Here is a 16716-nt window from a genome sequence, read left to right on the forward strand (position 1 = left end):
GGGTTAAGGTAAAATTCTATGCTCTATTAGGAGCCAGCCCAAGGATCAAGCATACTGTTCTCCCAACACATCCTGAAAAGTCTGTGCCTTGTAAGGAACAAGCCCAGAAAAGTCACCCACATATCAGAGATGCAATGTTCTAAAGAGAACCACCCCAACCTAGCAGCAGAATGGTTTATCCATCACTAACACTAAAACTCCCACCCCATAGTGAATTTCTTAAGTACTTTCTGGAGAAAGGACATTAAGCTTTGCTATTCTAGAATTAGGAATTGATTTTGCTACATTTGTTCTCTATAGATGTACCTCACTACCATTGTATTTTAAGTCGGTATTTATCTTTACTCTCATGGTCTGAGATTTCTGAGAAAGCATGCCCCAGGTTTATTTTTGTTGTTGCTTTTTTGGAAAATATTTTGGAACTATTGTACTTAACCTGCTATTTTAGTAAAAAAAAAAAAAAAAAAAAATCAAAAATCTGAGACTGTTATTGGGTTGCATCCACTTGAGGGGGTTATGAGCTACAATATTTAAGGGTAATCACTGTAGGATTCCCTTATAAACCAGGGTAGCACTGAGGAATTGACAGAAAAACTGTCATTAACAGAAAATTGTTAATGCCAAATGTAATGTTATTTGCTGATCCCTTAATGAATCTAGTAATGTCAGAATTTCAGGAATGGCCCGACATTCCTACTGATATTTACTGTCAATTAGGTTAAATTGAATCACACCCCATTAATTTTTTCCCTTCTCCCTCTTTCCTTCCACCCTGGAGGGTAAGTAAAATTTTTCTTTTCAAAAAGAATCTTTTTGTTGTTTGCTTGCTTTGGTTTTTGTTGTTGCTGTTTTGGTTTTAGGTCTTGGCTTGCATTTTCATCAATATAGGGAGCTCCTGATAAGGACACTATCTCCCAATGAAGAATTATAGCATCTCTGCAACTTCATCTTTTCTTTTGTTTTTGCTGAGGCAATTGGGGTTGAATGACTTGCCCAGGGGCACACAGCTAGGAAGTGGTAAGTGTCTGAGGTCACATTTGAACTCATATCCTCTTGACTTCAGGGCTGGTGCTCTATCCACTGAGGCACCTACCTGCCTCTCTGCAACTTGATCTATCTTAAAGAGTTACCTGGAGGGCAGTCATTAAGGGGCATCTCAAGTCAAAATGATTCCCCAATGGGATAAGACAAACAATATATTGCCCCCAAACAGCATTACAATGAGAATGCTGGCATTTTTATAATGGAAATGCTAAAGAAAAGAGTAATTAAAATAAATGTCTTAAAATGTCAGAACTATGCTTTGGGAATATCATTTTGGTGTTTACATGGAAAGAAGAAAAGACTGGAGGTTGGAAGACACTTAAGCTATTGAAATAAACTAGACAAGAGGTAATAAGAACCTAAACTAGGGTGATGGCTCCAGGAATGGTGACAAAATGATGGACAAGAGAGATTTACTGGAGATAGCATTGGCAAGACTTGGTAACTGGTGAAATGGGAGTTGAGGAAAAGGGAAAAGTCCAAGAAGGATGATTCTAGGATTGGAAGCTAGGATGACTAGATGGATAGTGATCATCAACACAAATAGGAAAGTTAGGAAGGGTAAAGATATAGGGGGAAATGATAATTGTTCTGTCTTAAATGTGTGGAAGTTGAAGTCTTAAAATGTTTCAGCACTTAATATTTATTCACCATTTGTTGGGTTTGGCAAAAAACACCTGATATATACATTTAATTTGGGAGCATGGAATACTAATTAAGAAGATGGTGTCAAGAAACGTGATTTGGACACCATCTGGCTTTGTGCTATGAAAGCCAGAAACATTTAATTGCTGGAAAGTGATTTTGGTGTTGTGGGTAGTTAGTAAACACAGGGTTTGTGTGGGTCACCCTGTGAAATCAATGCCAAGTGATCATCCAGAGGTGAGGTGAGGAACATCTCTATGTATTTAGATCACCCTTAAACAATGCTTTTGGCTTCTAGTTCAGAAATGTAAAAAGGTGTTTTTTTTTAATAGGATGGTCTGCTCACTTTAGAATTTGAATATAAGAAATAGGTCATAATATGATGAGAAATGATAGTTCAAATTCAAAGTTTAAACTTTGAAAAGCAGGTGTTTTTTCCTTCATTATCATTCACTAGCCTTTTCCTAAGATGAATCAAAAAAGACACTTGAAAAGATCTTGTGAAATGAGACACCATTTTCATGTTTCCCGAGTCTCTTCATGATGCTCAGTGGAGATGTATTTGGAAGAAGTATTCCTAGAGTTCAAGATGTGAAGAGCATCTTCAAGTCCAGATAAAATTTCCCTAGAAGGCAATGGGTAATTTTCCAGATGGTAATTTGGATATCGGGTTTTATTTGCTTATTTTAGGTTTAGAAAGAGGAAAGAGAGAGAAAAGCATTGACCTGGCATCAAGATTCCCCAGACCTACATTATAAAGATCAATTAATCTTGATCACTCCTCCTGAACATACTCATTCATCAGAGGCTTGTGTCAGTCATCTGACCAGGATGCTGCAGTAATTGCTTCCTCCTGCCTATGGCATTGAGGATTTTCTTCCTTGGACCCAGTTGCATTTGTATGCTCTGGAGATCCTCATCTGAGCAAAGTAAGAGGGCATCTAAATCTATTTGTTCTCTCATAAAGATGGGGAAGAACTCACTCAGGTTCTGAGACATCAAGAACAATTCAAGGGGGGTAATATCTGCTTCATCTTCTTCCCATTCCATTTCATTCTCATTCCAAGGCATATCCTCTTCATTCTCTTCTTCTATCTCTGCTTTTGGGTCAGTCTCATCAGTGCCTCCTGTTCCTCCTTTCTGGAGCAATCCAGAAACTATATTAAGCCCCATCTCTCTTTTTCTTTCTAAGATATCTTCAATAGCTGAATTTCTTTTAAATATAATATTGCCCAGACCAGGACGATTGAAAATGGACTCTTGCTGCATATCAATATTCTCATCTTCTGTGAGCTGTATTTTTTCTTTGAAACCATTTGTGAAAGACTCTTCCTCATCTTCCTGGAACACTTCCATCACATTTCGCTGTCCTCTCCTGTTCTCCTCTGTTCCTTTTCCCATCTGTTCTTCTTCTGTGCTCCTGTTTTTCTTGGACCTTATCTTGAAAGTATCTTTCAGACCCTTAGAGAAAGTTCCAAATGCAGTGGGAAAGGAAGGGTTTGAAGAAGATGCCTTGGAATAAGTGCCCTTGAAAGAAGATAGAGTTCCAGCCTTCTCCTTGTTGAAGGTGCGATTCATTTTATTCTGATGTTTATCCTGAAGCTTTTCACAGTCTTTAATCTGTTTCCTGGCATTTCTTTGGGCTTGTTCCTTCTGTCTGGCAACCTTTTTGGGATTCAGGATGCTCTGGTCCCTAGAAGCTTTGTCTAGGATGTCAACACATTCATTCTGCTCTCTACTGGCAGCAGCATCTAGTGGAGACTTTAAGTCATTGTCTAGGGCAAATATATTGGCACCAAAGTTGATTAAAAATGAAACACAATGGGTGTGTCCATTGGAAGCTGCAATATGGAGGGGAGTGTTTCCCCAAATGTCACATTTATCAGGATCCCCCCTAAAAAAGAAAATATAGGAAACACATTAGTGTCCTGTCATTCATTCCTTCAGCATCCACTATATATCAGGAATGACAATTCCTACATACTAAGGATGGAAAAAACAAAACCAAAAAGTTTAAACAGTTCTGGACCTCAAGAAATTTATTTTCTACCAGTAAAAACAATATAAACACAAAATAGTAGAAATAAATAGATACAAAGTACTTTCTCAGATGGGGAGGAGTCTAACTAGCTGGGAGATTGCTAGTAGCAAGTGGCTTGTAAGTTGAACACTAGGGAATCTCTGAAGCAGGAGATGAAGATGGTACCTTTCAGATTTTGGGGCAAATCTTTGTGTTAAAAAACAGAGTTGGGAGAAATATTGCTAGGACTGGAACTTAAAAGTGTAAAAATGAGAGTATTGAAATAAACTTAGAAAGGAAGACTGAAGATAATCTTCAAAGTCCTTAATGGAGAAATTTTATTTTATTCTAGAGGCAAGAGAGAGCCACTGAGTTTTCTTGAAAAGGGGAGCAATAGAGTCAGAACTATGCTTTGGGAATATCATTTTGGTGTTTACATGGAAGATACACTGGAAAGAAGAAAAGACTGGAGGTTGAAAGACACTTAAGCTATTGAAATAAGCTAGACAAGAGGTAATAAGGACCTAAACTAGGGTGATGGCTCCAGGAATGGTGACAAAATGATGGACAAGAGAGATTTACTGGAGATAGCATTGGCAAGACTTGGTAACTGGTGAAATGGGAGTTGAGGAAAAGGGAAAAGTCCAAGAAGGATGATTCTAGGATTGGAAGCTAGGATGACTAGATGGATAGTGATCATCAACACAAATAGGAAAGTTAGGAAGGGTAAAGATATAGGGGGAAATGATAATTGTTCTGTCTTAAATGTGTGGAAGTTGAAGTGCTTATGGGACATCCAGTTACTAGGTAGATGATGAAGTGACACTAGGATTCAAGAATGAGACTGGGTTCCTAATAAGACCAGGAATGAAACAAGGATGCTCATTATCACCACTATTGTTCAATATTGTACTAGAAATATTGGCTTTAACACTAAGAAAAGAAAAAGAAATGAAAGGAATAATAATAGGCAATGAGAAGATAAACCATCATTCTTTGCAGATAATATAATGATATACTTAGAGGATCCTAGGAAATCATCCAAAAACTTACTGGAAACAATTAATAACTTTAGTAAAATTGCACATCATCTTCATCCTTTTCTTCTATCTCTGCTTCTGGGTCATCACCAAAATAAATGCACATCAATCATCAGCATTCCTATATATTACTAAAAGAACTACTGAAAAGATTGAATGTAAATTAACAATGCTATGTTTACTTCTTTTTTATGTTTTTTTTCCTCTCTCATGGTTTTTCCCTTTTGTTCTGATTTTTCTCTTTCGACATGACTCATAAAGAAATGTGTACCAAAAAAAATAAAATTTTAAAAAATGAAAAAAAAAAGAATGAGTTGGGTTGCATAGACCTGGAAGAAAACTGGTAGAGGAAGAAGAATAATGGGCCGTGGGATTCAGCCGTTGATAAGAGACACTAATGAAAAAAGAAAGTGAGAAGAAGCAGCCATGTAGGAAGAGGAAAAAATAAGAGAAAGCAGTCACTAAGCCTAAGGAGGAGAGAGTGGTCAATATTATTAGAAATTGAGAAGTCAAAAAGGATGAGGACTGAGAAAAAAGGTCGTGAGATATGATAATTAATAAATCATTGATAACCATGGAGAAAATATTTTAATTTGAGTAATGAAATCAGAAATGAAATATTTTCAAAGTGATTGAAAAGTGTGAAGTAAGAAAATGGAGGTAATATGTATAGATAACTTTTTCTAATAATTTAGCTACAAAGGGAAACTATGAGATAGTAGTTTGAGGGTACAATAAAGTAAAATAAAGACTTTTTAAAAAAAGATTTGGGGAAGATCTGGACATGTTTGTAAGCAGTAGTAAAGGAGCCATTGGATGAAGAGGACACTGAAAAGGAGAGAGAGAGAGCAGCTAATGAAAGGATTTGTTCCCAGAAGAGTCTGCAGGGAATGGAATCAGGATTATGAGTAGAGGAAGTGTCATTGTCCAGGAGAAGAGCCAGCTCTTCTCCTCAGACTAGAACAAAGTAAGAAAGAAAAATGAATAATATAAAGATGATTTGAAGTATAGACCTGTGGAGAAGGAGCTGAATTATGATGGATGTCTCCAATTTTATCAGTGTTGTTCAGGAAAATAGACAATCATTTATTTAGGCTTATAGGGATCATCACTGATGGGACTTGAATGTCCTGGACATTCCTGAAATTATTCTTAAATGCCATCTTTCTAATAAAAAAAGCCAACATATCAGGAGAATTTTGTGAGAAAAGAATAAACATTGCATGCTTGGGAAGAAGGACAAAAATAAGTGGGAAGGGCACATATTGTCATAGTCTTATAAACGAAGGGAAAAAAGCATTCTTAATCATTTATCAAATGCCAGGCAAAAAAGTGGCAAAAGTCCTAAAGCTTAGAATAAATTGAATTTGCTGAAGAAAGCAAGAGTTAAACAAAAAGGGGTTGAGTTTTGAAGAAGAAAAAAACAGCTACATTAAGGGAGAAAAAAAGAGGATAATAGAAGGGGTAGGTCTGTTGCTAGAAGTGGAAATAGATGGGATGATAGGAGAGAAAAAGTAGAGCTGTTAATTTCTTATTGTGCTGATTTTCTTTGCCAAGGAAAATGACTTTTTGAATTGTAAACGATGCTTCAGAAAGATAAGTAAAGAATGAGCAAAAGAATACTTCATAGCCCTTGATCAATTCAGGTTGCCTTCCCCAGCTGAATTGCATCCTGAAGTACTCAAAGAACTGGCAGGTGTAATGGTTAGTTCACTGTCTGGGATATTTGAAATATAATGAAAAATTAGAGGGGCATTGTGGGCCTAGAGAAAGGCAAATGTTTCAGTTTTCAGAAGAAATAAAGTCTGCAGTGAACAGTGATTTTGGGGAAATTTTTACATGAATCCTTTAAAGAAATGTTTAGTAAACACCTAACCAAGGATGTGATGATTTCAAAGAGTCAGCACAGTTTTGTCAGAGGTAGGTTATGCCAAATGAATTTTATTATCTTTTATGAGAAGGTTACTAAATTGGTGGATCAAGGAAATGCTATAGAGATAGGTCACCCAGATTTTAGAATAGTGTTTGATAAAGTATTCTGTCCTATTCTTGTAAGCAAGCTAGAGAGATGTGGACCAGATGACCATACAGTTGGATTCTGAACCAGTGGATAAGAAAAGATCAAAGTGTAGTTCAATGAAAAAACAAACCTGACAGGTCTCTAGGGCAAGGATTCAGATATCTAAATGGCATGGTCCTGTGATATTTAACAGTTTTAATGATGATTTGGATAAAGGTGTGGATGGCATAGCCATCAAATATATAAATGTCAGAAAGTTGAAAGGGAAAGCTACCATACTAGATGGCACAAATTGGGATCCAAAATGATCTGAACAGTTTTAGATCTTTGAGCTGACTCAAATAAGGCAAAATAAAATTCAGACAAATGTAAAGTTTTACTTAAGTTCAAAAAAATCTACCCTTTCCAGGGTATTTTTTATTTACATTTTCCATTTTCTAGAATATAGAATACCATGTCTAGAAATATAGATGGGATAAAAAAAGATTATAAAGATTCTTAAAAGCCCAAATGGTGAGTTTGAATTTTATCTTTGAGTTAAGACATGATCAGACCCACACTTTAGTAAGCCATATGTATATGTCTAAAACACACTTGCTTTAACTTCATCCTCCAAAGTCTATTGAGGCAAGGGGAATAATGTAGATAAAGTTTACCTAAATTTTAACATAAAGTATCTCATTATTTTTATAGAAGAGATAGAGAGATAGAGATTCAATGATAATTTATTTTGAAGGATTTGGAAATGCTTTTAAAAATGCATAGTTAATGGTTCAGTGACAGTTTGTTTAAAGGTCTCCATTGAAGTGATCCAGGGGCCTGGTTTTGGCTCAATGCATGTTTTTTTTTTTTTTTTTAAACAATGTTAGATATAGGGATGTTAGATGGCATGTTCATCAAATTTGTCATCCAGTGTGTTGGCTACCCCTCCCAGCTTTTTTTTTTTAATATCTATAAAATGAGGTTTTCAAAAGGTTTCAACAACTTAGCACATTGGGTTGACTCTAATAGAATGGCATTTGATACAGATAAATGTAAGTTCTAGCCTTAGGTGAAAAAAAGTAGCATGAAAAGTATAGAATGTTTAGACAGTTTATCTAAAAAAAAAAAGACATAAGGTTTTAATGGATTCTAAACTTAATGAGCCAGCAGTGTGAAATGGGAGCCAAAAAAAAGCTAATGTGATGTTGGGCTGTATTAAGAGGGGTATAGTTCTAAGATATAAAGAGGAGCTATCTCTATGTACTCTACAATAAGACCAAATTTCCAAGTATTTTGTTCTGCTGGGCATCACAATTTAAGAATATTGATAAGCTTAAGGAAGCCAACCAGGAAGATGAAGGGACTTGAATTCATGTTCTATGAGAATGTTGTTAATGTTTAATTGTTTTTCTATTGTGTTGGACTCTGTGACTCTATCTGAGGTTTTCTTGGCAGTTACTAGAGTGGTTTGCCACTTCTTTATCCAGCTCATTTGAGAGATAAGGAAACTGAGGCAAACAGGATTAAGTGACTTATTCAGGGTCACACAGCTAGGCAGGATCAGAGGCTGGATTTGTACTCGGATCTTCCTGATTCTAGGATAAGTACTTTATCCATTGTGTCCCCTTGATGCCCTTGGGATGTGTATTCTAGAACAAGAGAATGAGCTTTCTGATGGCACATAAGAGCTGTCTTCAAGTATTCAAAATACTCTCCGTAGAAGAGAGATAAACCTGTTCTCTTAAAAGAAGGACTACTTCATCAAATAACAATCATTTGTAATAGGATCATAAAGAGAGACGAAACCCTTCATTTTATAGAGGGGGAAATTGAGGTTCAGAAAAGTTAAATAACTTGCCACATAAACCATATAGACAAGACCACATAGGTAGTGTGGTGCCACAGTTTCCTTTTATTTTCCTGCCTCAGTTTCCCTAAATTAGCCGGCCTCAATTCCTTAATTGTTCTGCCTCAATCCCCCTGGTTGCAACTCCCCTTTCCTGTTAATTGGGGCTGAGATAATGAGGGCTGTAGAAAGCTGGCCACTTTGGCATTCCAAAAGATAAAACTCCAAACGTCCTATCTCAGATAATCTAATTATCCTCTAAATTCAGGAAATCCTTTAAGTTCCACACTTTCTGCCTCTAACTACCCCCTTCACTCCCAGTTTATCAGAATTTATGGTCCTATCCCTAACCTGTCAACCGATGCTCAGACTCTACCCCTTGTCTTTATTTCCCTGATCTTGGAGCCATATATAAATCTCTGGAATCTCACATTTGATGCTGATGTTGATGCTGAATGTTTTAAGACATCAGCCCTGGGACCAAAATGGATCCTCTGGTCCCAGAAAATATCTCCCTCTCAGAAATCCAAATAAAATATTAAAAACTCTCTAACCTCTATCTTATTTCAGTTTCTCCAGCATTACAGTAGTGGGTGGCAGAGCCAGGATTTGGATCTATTGTAGATTCAACATGCTTCCTGCTGGACCAAGCCATCTTAATTATTTCAGCAAACAAAGTACAGACATAAAAGAGCAGTGCATTTTTAGTTTTTAATTTATTACAAGGAGCAAGTCCTTTCTCAAAGAGCCTGTTTGGACATTCAAATTGCCTAGGTTTAGAGCACTGGATCAAAAGATGGCTTCTTTAGGCCTGGTATCCCTGTACTCTGGCCAAACATAGTATTTTTGTTTCCAAAATCCACTGTTCTATTTATTTTAACAGCAAAACTGTTGAAAAGCTCTTTAGAAATCTGACCATCAAAGACTGATTATAAAAAATCTCAATAACAGCAATATAAATAATTTTTTAAAAAATATACTTGATTACATTTTCCTGAAATTTTATTTGGGTTGAACTAAAATTGGGGTTGGGAAAAAAAAAGGCATGGGAAATATATATATTTTCCCCAAGAGAAGACAGAATTCTTAATCCAATCATAAATGCTTGGAACCCCCCCTCCCACCTCCCCAGGAAAGTTGGATTTTCCTGTGGCATTGGGTTGCAAATCGTTTTTCAGTATGGATAAATTGCTTTAGAAAGCACTGATTCTATAAGTGTGCTCTGCTTTAAGGACATCCAATTTGAAAAATTCCACATTTATAAAACAGACATATGAGGAAATAAATGTCACATTATGAAAGCATTAAACACTTCATAGAAGAATTTCTTGCAAAATTCCTTAACAATTAAGGTGACTCTGAGGGATGGCCACTGAGGTCCCTTCCAGCTTTAGAACCATGATATCATGACCATCGAGAAGAGATTGCTACTTAATCTTTGGTTCTTGAAGGAGACCATGTCATCAGAGAGGGGATGGCCATGACATGCAAATGAATTAGGTTTAAATGAGGGAGGGTTGTGCAAAGTCACCTGCCTCACTTTTCCTTTCAGAGCCATCTGGGTCCAGTGGAAAGACAGATCAAGACGACTAGAGACGGTCCTGAATGCAATGAGGAAACCTAGTACTCTCAAAAATAGTTGAGATTTCAGTTTTGGTTTGTTTATTTATTTACTGACTTGGGGGTATTTATGAGTATTTACAACTCAACCCAAAGCACCTACTTAAAATTTTTCTACTCAGTTACTGTCACTCAAATTCTTTTCCTTAGTATCAACTTCACAGTCCCATTTCTCTCCTTTTTATCCTTGCACCAGCTTCCTATAGGTTTCACTAACTTGCCCCCTTTACTAATCTCTTCTATTAATTTGCTTTATTCTCTAATTATTTCAGTAACCTCTTCTTACTTCCCTTTCTCAATTAGAAACTACCTCTTCCTTATCCTTCTTAAACTTGATAATTTCTCAGATATTACTAACTAATCATATGCCATTGCTAAGTGGCACAATAGAAAGACTAGTGTTCTTGGAGTCAGGAATTCTTGAGTTTAAATCTAGCCTCAGGCATTAATTATCTATGCAAACCTGGCAAGTCACTTATTTTCTATCTGGCTCAGTTTCTTTATCTGTAAAATGGAAATAATAAAAGGTCTACCATCTAAGAGGTCCATTAGGTGACAAAGTAGATAGGATGCTAGTCCTAGAGTTAGGAAGACTCATTTTCTGCGTTCAAATCTGGCCTCAGACACTCACTAGCTATGTGACCCTAGGCAAATCATTAATCCTGTTTGCTTCAGTTTCCTCATCTGTAAAATGAGCTCATGAAGGAAATGGCAAACCACTTCAATATCTTTGCCAAGAGAACTCAAAATGGGGTTGTGAAGAGTCAGATGTGACTGAAATGCCTAAACAACAAATCTTCTAAGGTTATTATGAGGAAAAAAAAATATATTTTGCAAATTTTAAAAGTGTATAAATCCTATCAATTATCATTAATATTATCATATCTTCTTTTAATTGTCCATGCCCATGCTCTTTTTTTAAACCCTGAAATAGAATGAGGATCAGCATCTGAGTTTAGAGATGGTTTTAAAAGTTTTACTTCATTTATCTCATTTCACAAAGTTTTTCCTTGACAAATTCGACCTCTAATGTACCTCAAGCCCCTTCATGATACCTGCTTTATGTCTTCCTCCTAATCTGATTCAAGATTCTCACATTCTTCTCATAGAAGCAAAAAGTTGTCATATCTTTGGTATTTTCCCTGCCTATAGATACGTGTGAATTGCTAAATACACTATCCTCATACTTGTACCATATCCAGCATAAATCTCCTTTAGGTATACTTGAACCAATCTACTTCCTTTTCTCACCTTGCTTCTTTTTAGTATCATTTCTACTTCTTCTTTGAGAGTACAAGTGTGATGGCTCTCCTGTACTTTTGATAAAAAACATTCATATAAAAAATCCTTAGAAATCTTTTCAATTTTTCTTATTTGTTGTTCGCTATTCTTTTTCATCTCTAAATTTTCTTAGGATGGATTTGTTTGTTTGGGTCTATTATCAAGCTTTCTTTAACTTGATTCTAGCTTATATTACTTCTTTCTGAAAACCTTCACTGTTTCTCTGATTGAATACTGCTTATAAATACACAAGATTTTACAAGTGAGTTTTATTGTAATTAGTATTTCCTTTGACTTTTTGATGAATAAATCAAGAATTTGCTGAATAAAGTACCTCTTAGGCTCTTGGGTCTCCATGTTATAGCAAATGATTTATATGAAATTATTGTTTGGGTTAATGCTCTTTCTACCATTATCATCCCTTTTTCATTATCAATAACTTGTTTGTATATGTCAGGATTACATGGTTTCAATTGTACACCATATATTTTGTTTCATTTTATTCTTTCTTCTAGCTTTGCATTAATTTTGATCTTTGTTCTTAGAAGTCTCGTGGGGCAGGAATGACTCCCATACTAGTAATGAACTGTTTTCAGATGTTAAAAAGATAATCAATTAAATTTTTTTTATGCTGCTGTTTGGTGCTCACCATGTCTAGAACTTGATGATTCTTTTCTTGATGACAGTAATCATGGCATTTAGGATTAAGGTTTCATCTTTGAACTCTCTTATTTTCTTTTGCTCTATCATTCATTTTTTCTAATATATTTCTTGCCATTGTTATCTAGGCTTTGCATTGAAGTAACTAAATCATTAAGTATATGCTAATTTAATTTGGAAGAATTTATTGAATTTTTAAATTTTTCTACCACTTCATTTTGCATAATAAATGTTAGTGCATAAGTATAATTATTTTCATAGTTTTTTGGAAATACTTATCATGAACACCAAATATGCTATGAATTGATGTTTCTTATTTTTTTGGGGTGCCTAATAAAACCAATTGTCAATTTTTTGTCTCTTCAAGGAATACCTATAAATCATCTTTCTATTTAGCAGCAATTTCTTTCTTCTAATTTAAAGTAAATTGTCAATATAGATGCCTTCATTTCCATAGTTAAATATGCAATGGTGGCCATCCCAAGAAGCACGAATGTATCTGAGCTCCCTTGGACAATTTCTGTCTGGTCACATATACTGGGTTTTTTTTATACTGGGTTTGTTTGAGATGATGAAACAATCTCATTATTAGTCCGTTGGTCCAAGGGACAGTGGTAAGGGGTGACTGTCAAAGAGGGTTAGTCACTGTGTTTTCCATCACATTATTAAAATAACCAAGAAACTACTTATTCAATTCTGAGACTAGAATGGAGTACTTTAAATTCTTGCTTCTTGGAAAGATTCTACATAAATTAGACATCTGTTTTTCCAATTCTTAAAGATCTCTGTGGGATGAAATTTAAGATATGTGATCTTTTTTTCCTCTTTCTTATGACATTTCTTTCCTTCACTATTCCCATCTCTCCATAATAAAACTCCCCATGTTAATTTTAACTCTGTCATATATTTTATCTAGGTTGACAACTTTTGAAAAGTCTAGCTGAGGTTTCAATTCTTTCTCCCTAGTTTTCTTTTCTAGTCTGAATAATGTAATGAAAGTGTCACATTCTCCCTCTGGCTACCAATTATCTTCACTCAATCTGACAGAATGGTGTTGTGTTGGTTGACCAATGTTCTTATATTTTGGTGAGGCCACTTTTCTATTTCTAAATAAATAAACCTTGTTGACAGGGATTGGATTTTGTATTTTGTTCCATTATTCACAGAGAATTAGCTAGCACTTTGAATGGAATGCAAGAGATTCTATGATAACCTCACCTTTGTTATTTTCTCTTTTGTACTTGGAGTAAAGTGGGTGAATTAGATCCTGAAGAAATTATTGGTGGCATTCTGCTCAAGGCTAACTCTATATGTAAATAAGTAGGTAGGAATCATCCTAGAGATTAATGGAAAGCTCACTATTCTTAGCTTTCTGATCTGAAATCATCACCAGTGGATAACAAATGGATTCGAAGACAAAGATGGAAAGTGCTACCATTAATGTCATCACCAGGGATGATCTTTAAGCTTTCTTAGGGAGATGCACATTAGGTAAAACTAGTTTATTAGATTATCTTTTAGCCTAATAAGAGATGTTAAGTAAATTTCAAAGAGAAGATAAATAGAGAAAAGTTAGGGGTGAGGAAGACAGGGAACATCACCAGAATAGCAAACTAGGGAAGGCTTGTTCCCATAATTAAGACCTGGAAAAGGAGACATCAATGTCAAAGTTGAACAGAACACATAAAACTTTGCTAACTTCATAATTCTGTTTAGGGACTGTCCTTGACCCTGATATTCTCCATCATAAGCATCTTTTCAATTTCTTTTCCCCTTCCTTTCTGGATTATGTCTTCTCCTCCTACCTTTTTATTCTCCCCCACATTGCTTAGTTCCATTAGTAGTCCTCAGGATTAAGCATATTGTTAATGTCTCATTTAGAGCAAAGAGAGATCATTGTTTAGGCCTATATTTGGATAAAGTAGTTTCCATAGACAGGCAAATACAAAATCCTATTTATAGCTTATTAAATTGCCTCATAGGTGATTCAGGCCAGTTCCAATGATCTTACGATGAAGAGAACTATTTGTACCCAGAGAGAGGACTGTGGGAACTGAATGTGGACCACTCAGAGAGAGAGGACTGTGGGAACTGAATGCAGACCACTATTGGAATCTTTACAAACTGTTAAGCCATTAGAATTGATAGAGACAATAATTATCTAATTTAGAATGGTTCAATATAATTGATTTGATCTTAGAAGGATCTATTTTGGGCCAGAACTTGAAACAAGGTACTAAGTACAACTGATAGAAATGATGCTTGTGTTCACACTTTTAGAGAGCTCATAAGTATCTAAGTACTCATTGAGTTCACACGTTTGGGAGATTTCAGGGATTAGTATGGCTTAGTATGAGAGCTGAATTCACACCTCTCTTAGGGCCAGAGAGCACTCTGGGAGATAACCCAGAATCCCTCTCTCTCCAGAAGGAGGAATTAACCTTTGGGAGATCATATATATACAGGAAGCTCTTAAAGCTGGAGAGTTACTTGGGAACATTCCCAAGAGTGGGAGAGGAGCACTCTGGGAGGAAGCCCACAAGCCCTATCTTCAAGGCAAGAGAGATTGCATTGCATCTTCAACCTTGGTGCTGGCTGGAGTCGGAAGGACAAACCTTTGGATTTGGAGACATTCGGGGGGAGCTCTTGGAACCAAGAAGAGAGATAGGCCTCTGGGCTAACCAGGCTATATTGAAGGACATAATAAAAGATCTAAACTATTTTATCACCTGGCTGTGTTTTGGAAAAAGAACACCAACAGACCACAACATAAAAATTTCACTTTTTTTTTTTGTTGTTATTTGCTTGCATTTTGCTTTCTTTCTCATTTTTTCCTTTTTGGCCTGATATTTCTTGTGTAGCACAATATTTGTGGAAATATGTATAGAAGAATTGCACATGTTTAACATGTATTGAATTATTTGCCAGTTAGGGGAGAAGTGGGGGGAATGAAGGGAAAATTTTGAAACACAAGGTTTTACAAGGGATGAATGTTGACAATTATCTATGTATATGTTTTGAAAATAAAAAGCTTTAATAAAAAAATTAATAAAATGCAAAAACCCTGGAAAGATAAAAAAAAAAAAAAGAAATTGTCTCATAAATAAATCTGTAACCCAATCTTGAAACTTTGTCTTACTACAGAGGTGGAGATCACCCTTCAAAAAGGAAAATTTCATGCTGAAGATTTTATAGATGAAGAGAAAATTAAAATTCTATAAACTAGAATTTATGCTGATAATACTCTTGAAAATGGAACTTCTTAAAGATTGAGCATTTACTTTTGGGTAAAAGCTTTCATGAATGACAGAATTGTTTCTTCCCTACCTTTATCTCCTAACCCAGTTAAACTGCATTCAAAACCAGGATAGATACAAAGAGTTTATCTTCTTGAAAACTTTCAGCAAAGATGTTTATGTATTTATCCTTGGTAACCTATTCTGGTGTCTCTGACCTGTAATAGCCAGAAACATCTTTTTTTGCAATTAGACAAAGCAAAACAAAACAAAACAACCCCCCCCAAAACAAAACAAAACAAAACAAAACAAAACAAAACAAAAACCTAGTGTCAGCTTAGTGGTTTAAAAATGTATTTCTATATCCATATATTTATCATTCTCATTATTATTATTATTATTGAGATGGGCTTATCATTCAGGATTGTAAAACACAAGGAAGGGGTATTAACTATAAGATTTCCTCCTTTCCCATGGAGACAATTTTAAATAACTTCAGGAAAGAGCCAGAAAAGATTTTTCCTCAGTGCCATTCATATTACTCTCATGTGAAAAAAATCCCCCAGGTAACTTGGCCTTTATCAAACTTACCCCCTGCTACAGATAATCTCCAGAGCTTCCAAGTTTCCATGGTAGGCTGCCAGGAGTGTAGGGGTCATGCCATCTTCGTCAGAAAGATTGAGATCTCTCTTGGTAGCCTCTTTCAGAATTTCCAGGTAGCCATCAACTGTGGCGTGATGGTAACGGGTTGACATTTTAAATTAAGCTTTTCCCTTATTCCACCCAAGACTAAATCTTCCACCAGGCAAAGTGATCTACGAAGCAATTCTGCCTCAACAGGGAGGGTTAATCAGTGACCATAAACTACAGTACCAACTTCAGCAAGGTAGAAGTCTGAGGGCAAAGCTCATTAGCTGTGTTCCTAGAAGGAAGTCAGAAAAGGACTTTGGTCTGAAAGTGGAAATTTTTCTTCCAGAATGGCTGTTATTGATTATTTTATTTCCTTCATTCTCCCAAGTACTTCACAGTTTGGGGGAAAATAGGAACTGAAATAAAAGATAAGTCACTAGCTGATTATTATAATGGTGACATAGGGAAAATGGTCACTGAACAATAGAAGACAGTCATCATTGTCATATAATCTAGCACTACTCTCCAGATTTTATTGGGAAAAGGGTTCCTATAATTATGTTATCGTCTCTCCTGTTTTCTCTGTCCCATTGTTACAAAGAAGATGTTATTCTAGGGGGAATGCTTCTATGTTTCACATATCCTCCATTCTCAGCCACCTCCCAACAATAACTAGAGATGAAAGTTACCCT

General features: G+C 35.7%; 1 protein-coding gene across 1 annotated transcript; it reads right to left on the reverse strand.

The window, feature by feature from the left end:
* Positions 1-1927: 1927 nt before the first annotated feature.
* Positions 1928-16183, reverse strand: ANKS4B (ankyrin repeat and sterile alpha motif domain containing 4B). The gene is made up of 2 exons (XM_031942237.1): positions 15986-16183; positions 1928-3583 (listed from the first exon to the last, which is right to left on the reverse strand). Exons 1-2 carry the CDS (start codon positions 16147-16149, stop codon positions 2491-2493), a joined length of 1257 nt encoding a protein of 418 aa, XP_031798097.1. The 5' UTR covers positions 16150-16183; the 3' UTR covers positions 1928-2490.
* Positions 16184-16716: the final 533 nt, after the last annotated feature.

This window comes from Sarcophilus harrisii, chromosome 1, assembly GCF_902635505.1.
Source record: "Sarcophilus harrisii chromosome 1, mSarHar1.11, whole genome shotgun sequence".
Taxonomy (NCBI): Eukaryota; Metazoa; Chordata; class Mammalia; order Dasyuromorphia; family Dasyuridae; genus Sarcophilus; species Sarcophilus harrisii.

What these genes read in the sequence shown, in the direction of transcription:
- ANKS4B (XM_031942237.1), bottom strand. Translation starts at nt 16,149, where the DNA reads ATGTCAACCCGTTACCATCACGCCACAGTTGATGGCTACCTGGAAATT. An exon ending in GAGATTATCTGTAGCAGGGG is followed by an intron (nt 3,584 to 15,985) that starts GTAAGTTTGATA and finishes TTTCTTTTTTAG; the next exon opens with GGGGGATCCTGATAAATGTG.